At 35.2% G+C, this 7,843-nt stretch overlaps 1 protein-coding gene across 6 annotated transcripts in view; it reads right to left on the bottom strand.

Annotated features, from left to right (window-relative positions):
* DOP1A (DOP1 leucine zipper like protein A) overlaps positions 1–7,843 on the bottom strand; it is a 117,903-nt gene that overhangs the window by 33,977 nt on the left and 76,083 nt on the right. For all 6 annotated transcript variants that reach the window (XR_003911210.1, XM_029945490.1, XM_029945492.1 and 3 more), the window contains 4 exons: positions 5,757–7,746; positions 4,843–4,954; positions 4,555–4,737; positions 2,918–3,043 (listed from right to left, as the gene is read on the bottom strand). Coding sequence is in view for 5 of the 6 variants with exons in the window: in XM_029945490.1 (XP_029801350.1) it covers positions 2,918–3,043; positions 4,555–4,737; positions 4,843–4,954; positions 5,757–7,746 (2,411 nt within the window). In the remaining variant the exon portion in view is untranslated. The remainder of the gene's footprint in view (positions 1–2,917; positions 3,044–4,554; positions 4,738–4,842; positions 4,955–5,756; positions 7,747–7,843) is intronic.

Here is a 7,843-nt window from a genome sequence, read left to right as displayed (position 1 = left end):
TTTCCTTGTTGGGGTGTTTGCTTATTTAATACATTCCATCAAGGACAGAAAAAAAAAAATAAAGTCAGTTATATTACAGTTTCTGTATTTGGTAGCATTACAGGCCTAAATAAAGAACATAGGCTGAAATACTGAAATGACAGAAATAGTGGCAGTTGATTATTTGAATTTAAGTTAAAGACAAATTACTAGTTAAGAGCTATGAAAAGATCCCAGGTATGGCAGAGAACCTCCTAGAAATAAGATTGTTAGATATGCCAATATAAAATCCAACTGATAATCCACTTACGCACAAATTTTATGAGACCAATCGAAGTTGCCAGTGTTGTGTAATAAATGTTATATTAACAGTACTGTGTCTACACTGTTGTTTTATGTGTGGGAAAATTTCACCTATAAAATCTTTATGCTTGTGCAACAGGGAAAAAAAAAAAAGGGCTTTCTCAAGCAACTTGTTAACAAGCATTCTTTCTCCTGTAGTTAACGAGCCAAACAAACTAACTCCTAGCCTATCTATATACAACTCAACCTGTGTTTTAATCCTAGCATTACGAACTTAAATAATATGTATGTTATCCTGTTTTTTTTTTTTTTTTTTTTTACTAAAAACGTCCTGTTATATTCTTGGTTATAAGATTTACTCAACCTCACTGTAAGTACATTACATGACTTGATTGTAACTTGCTAATTAAAAACAAAGTCATGATTATTGGCAAAAACCCAACCTGTACAAAATAAGATAGGTTTGTTACTTTCTTAATCTGGGGAACTGACGCCAAGAATGAATGGGATGGTTCTAAAAAAATACTTCTGCAAAACTTGTTTCTGTACACTTTCGATGATTAAAGCATCTTATGACAAAGAAAAAAAAAAGTATAAGACAAGGTCAGAACATGATCCCCTCCCAAAGTCTACATTCGACAAATATCTTCCCTTATACTGACTTCAGTTATGAGGATGGATAAGAATGTGCAAAACCCAGGTCCAAGGCCAACAACACATAGGGGCCCCATTGTGCTTACATCAAAAAAAAAAAAAAAAAAGGGCTTTCTCAAGCAACTTGTTATTAATACTTTTTCCCCTCTTTTCTTTTTTCTCTTGTAGTTTATAAGACAATCACAATAACTCTTAGCCTATCTATATACAACTTAACCTATATTTTAATCTTAGCTTTACTAACTTTAGTAATATGTATGTTAATCCTGTTTTCTACTAAAAACATCCTGTTATACTCTTGGTTATAAAACTTACTCAACTTCACCGTAAGAACATTACATGATTTGGTTGTACCTTGTTAATTAAAAAACAAAGTCAAAATTATTGGCAAAAAACAACTTGTACAAAATAAGATAGGTTTGTTACTTTCTTATCTGGGAAACTGGTGCCAAGAATAAAAAATACTTCTGTAAAACTTGTTTCTGTAGACTTTCATTGATTAAAGCACCTTATCACTGAAAGTTAGTCACTGTAAACAATTCCTATTTTCTGATGTCATGTTATTGCTTGATCAATAAAAAAAGACACCAAAGCAGAAAAAGCAGAGATGCCTGCCTGGTGATCAAGAAAGAAACTTGTGGTTCTCTCATCACTCTCTCGTGCTGACACCGTCCATCCTTTCGGGGACCCCTGAACCTGCTGGAGCTGGACTCCAGCAGTCTATTTGCTCCTTATATACATTTTCAATTAATCCTCCAGATTTCACCCCATACCAACCTTTTGTCTTTAGAGTACCTGATATTTCTGAGGCACCTGAGTGGCTCAGTCGGTTGAGTGTCTGACTTCAGCTCAGGTCATGATCTCATAGTTTCAATAGTTAGAGCCCCATGTCAAGCTCTGTGCTGTTGGAGCCTGCTTCTAATTCTGTGTCTCCCTTTCTCCCTGCCCCTCCCCCCCAACCCCTGCTCATGATTTCTGTCAAAATAAATAAAAACATTAAAAAAAAAAAGAGGCAAAGAAGTACCTACATTTCTACTTCCAGAGACCATCTATAGTTTTATAGTGGCAAGTGGTTCCTTTTTTATAGCAACTTAGATATCAATTTTCTCTACTAAGTCAGTTACTACTCCAACCTGTGTTTTCATATTGCAAAAGTTTGCTGAGGCTTCTTTTTCTGTGGTCAACAATTTTTGTCATTGTGGGTTTAAGTCTTTTTAAATTCCTTTACCCTCGTTTTTGAAAGAAGAACAAAGAAAAGTGCCTGTGTTCAATATGCCTTGTTATACAACAGGTCCTTGACTGATTTTAAATATAGGCCAGGATTTCAGTTCTGTCTAATGTAGTATCTGCTACTGGATACTCATGTGCAAAAAAAAAAAAAAAGTCATAAGTAGGAACATTGATTTATTTTTATTCCTTTTGAAACTTCAACCTATATGTAATGTGAAATCACCACAAAAATAACAGATCAGAAACCTTTAACTAGACAAATCGTATATCTTATGTGAATGTTATTTAATAGCCTAATATTCTAATGAGTCACTATGTATTTGCAATATAGAACATTTTGAGTTTTCAAACTCACGAAGCAACAATTTCACATATACAATCCAGTCAAACCAATATATGAATTACATTTAGAAATGAACTACTTAAGCTATCATGTCTTAATAAAAAAAACAGATGAAAACTCTCCATATCCTTCCTTTGGCCCTGAAGGACAAACATTTAAAAATACACTGCACCATGTTAACTTTTCCCTCTAAAATATAGTTAATATCATACTAATTTTTTTTTACACAAAATGATGATTTTTATATTCAAGACATTTAGGCAATACATCATTATCTAAACCTACAGAAAAACTTTGTGTTTCCACTCCTCATCCCACCCAGGCCCACTGCCATTAATGGAGCCTTGAAAATTGGCATGTACTCACCAAATGCTTATCAAACAAAATATCAAATGGTTAAACACATACCTTGGTCCTAGTGGTCGTTTTGTTTTGTCTTCTTTCATTCCATACAAATGCAATAGCAGCCATAAAATGAACACCATGATTCATTGAAATGGGGCCCAATAATTCAAGGATCTGTTGTCTCAAGTTCTAAAACAATTTAAACAAATGACAAGTAGATTTTAATTTTGTTTTTTTTTTCCCCAATAATATATGGTACTTTCATGTTTTGCTACCTCAGTAACAGTGGAGGAAATTTTAATAGTGTTAAGAGTTGCAATCATGGTCATTTTAACTGGAAAAAAAAAAATCAACCCTATATAACGACAACTGCCAAACAGCCAGATCCAAGATTCTCTATGAAATAATAGGAAAACACTGTATATGAAGTTCAAATACTTCTGATGTAGATTCCTTTAAAAAAGGAGAGGTTTTTTTTAAGTGAAGTTATACAACAGAAAAACAAAGTTTAATCTAAACAGAAGTCCTTAAATAAAATTTTCTAACGGTTTCCACCCTTTTCCTTCCCTCAATTTCAGTTGTGCTCCCATTACTCCCAGATCTAGGGAGTCAGGTCAAAGAGTAATATTAGGTAACTTGGCAAAAGTTGTCAAATTCTACAACTTGATATTGACTAATATACCTTGAAATATGATTTCCCTCTAAATATAAAGTAGAACATTTGGAAAATGCCTGAGTATGAGAAAAAATATTTTTAAACTTAACCATTAACCACATCATCCTGAGATAATCACTATTAAAGCACTAATTTCTTTTTCTGCATATAATTTTTCTATAATTGTAAATACAAGATTTGTTCAGTTATGTAACATGCTAGTTTCAATAAAGTTTTATTTCCACCCAATGAAATTTCTTCAAAACTGAAATTTGTAGCTACATAATGGAGTACTAACCTTTTCCTTATTTACTGTTTAGGATCTTTCTTTGTGCCACTAAATAAAGCCATGATGATATATATATATACACGTATGTGTGTGTGTATATATACATACATATATATATATGATAAATATATACATATCTGCATAATTTTGATTGCCTTAGAACTGACTATTAAAGTAGCTTACTAGGTCATAGATTACCAAACTTTTAAAGCTCTCTGTACATATTGCTAAATTGTTTTGCAGGAGGACTTTGCATATTAAAACGTCAACTTTAAAAATCCTCAAGAAAGGGAACAAAACTATAATAAGTATGAATGAACCTCAAAAACATTATGTCACATAAAAGAAGCCAGATAACAAAAGACTAAATAACATATGATTTTATTTATAAAAAACGTACAGCAAAAGCAAATCTATATGTAGAGGAAACAGATTAACCGTTGATTGGAGTTGGCAATGAGAACAAGGAGTGACAGTAAATGGGCCCTGGAATCTTTTCGTGGTGATGAATGTGTTCAAAAATTGTGGTGACAATGTACCAGAAAAAAAAAAATCATTGTATTGCATATACTTAAAATGGGTGAAATTTGTGATATGTCATTTCTCAATGAAATAGTTAAAATTATTTGAGAATTAATTAATTCATGAAGCATGCCATAAATACTACTCAAATTATTCACGGATTCTGAATACAATCTTTAGGAAAGTCCTCGAACGCACTCTTGAGCTCCCCAGATGAAGTGTGAATTGTCTAACCTTTGTGGCTCCAAGATTAATAGTGGTGACAGACGCAGAGGCAGCAACAGCTATCTTTTCTGAAGAATCAGCCTGATGCAGGATGCTCCAGAGCAAGGTCACAGAGGACATGATCATGTGAAGGATGGAGAGGATTCCACTGCGGGCTTCAAACAAGTGTTTTTGGTCTACGTTGACCAAAAGCTATAAAAGTCAAGGGAAAAATACATATCACTTACTGAAGTTTACAAATGGGTACTTATTAGACCTCAGTCTTCAAAAAGAAGTCAAATATTTATACAGCCTTACCTGGTGATACTGAGTAGTAGGATCCAGCAAACAGTAATGGATAATGGTGGTGATCCCTTCCAAAAGCGTAAGAATCATATCCGGTGGAATGATTGATGCCATCCACAGAGGCCTGAAATAAAATGCATTCAGTTGAACACAAGTTCAGTGAAAGAAAACTTCATGTTTTATCAATCATAAATGTCTAGCATGTGCTAGGCATAGAGAAGGTGCTCAATAAAGATTACATAAATAAATGACTAAGAGCATAAATTAAAAGTTTTACAACCCAATCTATGAATTGAGTTGTATTACAGTTCTTTTTGGCTTAACAAATTCAATACAAAATAAATAAGTATAGCTAGTGAATCTCTAGCAACTATGTAATAGTAGGCACATCAATATTAAATGACATAGGCAGTTTTATTTTACATGTAGTAGCTAAGGTTATATAGGAGATGAAATAAATACTAGTTGATGAAACATTTGACTGATTTCTGACAGACTAATTGAACACGTGGATACAGACGGAATTCACTATTAAATCATGAAAATCAGAAACAAAATCAGACAGGAAAGTAATTATTTTTAATTTAAAATTAATTGTAGTGTGCAATTAATTACTACTTAGATAACTCAGATAAAACTAGGGAAACTCTTTGCTGGGCTTTGTACTTGCCAGCTCAGTCAAGAACATCTAGATAAATGTTTCTTCTTGTAGGAGAAAAAAGGCCTGTTTGAATCTTCCTTCTCTTTTCCAGTCTTAATTGTTACTGATTGAAACTCAGGGTGAGTTTCTTTCTTCGAGAAAATAACAGTATTTGTAACCTACTGATACCATTAATTTATGTACTCAAATTGTAACGGACATTCTGGATGATTAAGTAGTCCTATGGTGAAAAATGTCAATGACAAAGTTAAAAATCAACCCTTACCTACTATCAGATAATCCTGTTTCGTATTTGTACTGCTGAATCAGATTATCTAAATTCCTACAAAGCTGTAGTGTCACAGAAACCACCACTCTCTGCAGAACTTTTCCCATGTAAGGCAGCGTAGACGTGATTAAACCAATCCACTGTGGGTGCATCTTACAAGCACAGTGTTGATGCAAAGCTCGTATCACTGCACAAAGGAACATGCCTTGACAAGTAATTGGCTGAGCATGCAAATACTGAAGAGAGGTCATGGGCTGATGGGGATTGATGTGTTCCAGGTCAGATACAACGAAATCGAAGCCTGTTTCATTCTCTTCGGGGATAGTCATTACTCGGTGTTCTAGAACAATGAGCCTCTGAAGCACTTTAAGAAGCTGTGACTGGAGTGTGCTGCCATTGTCAAATTCATCCTCTGAGAAATTGATAAGGCTGTCTTCTGAGAAACCTTCTTCCACGGCAACCATGTTCTTACCTGCCATTTTCTCACTATGCCATTTCTGTGCACTAAAGATAGATGACAGCAAACAGTGAAGAATCACTTTCTGAACTTTGCACTTAGATAACATGTCAGAGATAAAACTAGGAAAACCCTTTGCTGAGCTTTCTATTACTTTTGCCAGCTCAGTAAACAGAAGTGTCAAAATTTCTATGCTCATCATCTGCATGTTCCGATTGCCTATTAAATCTTGTGTAGTGACCTTGACGTGAGTTGGGTAATGGCTTCGCATGTAATATAAGCAGAGGGAAATAAGAATTTCTATGTACATAGAACTCCGGAAGTTATGATTTGAGTCTACTGGAATGTGACTATAAAAGTCTTTGCCCATAACAGAAATCCGGTGTCTGGCCAAGAGATTCTGAAGCAGAGATAACTGAGGGGTATATGCATTATTTACACTAGTGGTTGAAATGGCATTTACAAAAGTAATAGGGTTCGTTTTCAAGATGGCTTTGATGGCAGAAAAAGCGTACAGAGTCCTTGATGAATCATACAACTGGAGATACAGAAGCACGTGCTGATAGAGTGGGTGGATGTTGAAATGGGGAGATTTACGTGATCCTGGAGAACCCATATCACTCTCAATTTCAGAAATTTCTCCTTCCCCACAGCTGTACCAGTTCTCTAAATCCAGACCATCACTGAAGAATACACTGGTTTGTTTGAGTTTTTCATTTGAAGTTTTTTTCTTGTCGTCATCCTTTTTTCTGGCAAGTTTTACTTTAGGTTTTGCTCCTGGTTGTTTACCTGACTCCTTAACAATGGTCTCTTTCTCAGAGACTTTTTCTGATAATTTTTCTTTGAAGCTGAACTGAATACTGCTGTGACTCCTCTGCCTGGATTTGGTTTCTACAGAAGCAACGTTAGAGTCCTGGAGAATGTGTGTGGTTCCTGAAATACAAGGTGAGGAACTATTTCTGGAGATTCCATTTGCCATACACTCACGGCCACCCTCCGCAGACACAGCCAGCAACTGAGCACTGTCGTTATTTAGCAAAGCACTCTGACCCTGTGCAGCAGACTGCTCATCAGTTTTAAGGGCCTCCTCGTCTGGACCTACATCACTGTGCTCTGGGGGTATAGCTTCCATTTCTAACTGAGAGGTCACTGATGCAGATTCGGCTTCGAGACCACTTATGACTTTACATATCAGGTCAAACACTACCTGTTGAACATCATCATCTGGGGAGCTTTCACCTGGCACTTGAGAATCTTCTTGGGCATTCACATTTTCAGGATCTACTTCGTAACTCAAGTTGTCCCCAGCAGAGGACTGTGAACATCCAGAGTCGGAACTCTGAAGTACTTCTATCTGTTGGTCTGGAAGATCGAAATCAGATATAACCATTGGAATCGTCTCACTGCTGGTACTTAGAAGGGAAAGTCTGTCACTCAATGGATTAACAGTGAGACTAAAGTTCTCTATTTCATCCATGGTGAGCGGCTTTTCACCACTTCCTTTAGATGCAATGAGCTGTACTTGACTTACTGGCATATGAGAAAAATAGTAAAGAAGAAAAAAAGATAAAATATGTTAAAATAATTGAATTATAGACTGAACTCAAGATTTTTAATCATTAGCTTC

Source organism: Suricata suricatta, chromosome 7 (assembly GCF_006229205.1).
Source record: "Suricata suricatta isolate VVHF042 chromosome 7, meerkat_22Aug2017_6uvM2_HiC, whole genome shotgun sequence".
Classification (NCBI taxonomy): Eukaryota; Metazoa; Chordata; class Mammalia; order Carnivora; family Herpestidae; genus Suricata; species Suricata suricatta.
Note: the sequence above shows the minus strand (reverse complement) of the source record. Positions and strands in the feature narration are given on the sequence as shown.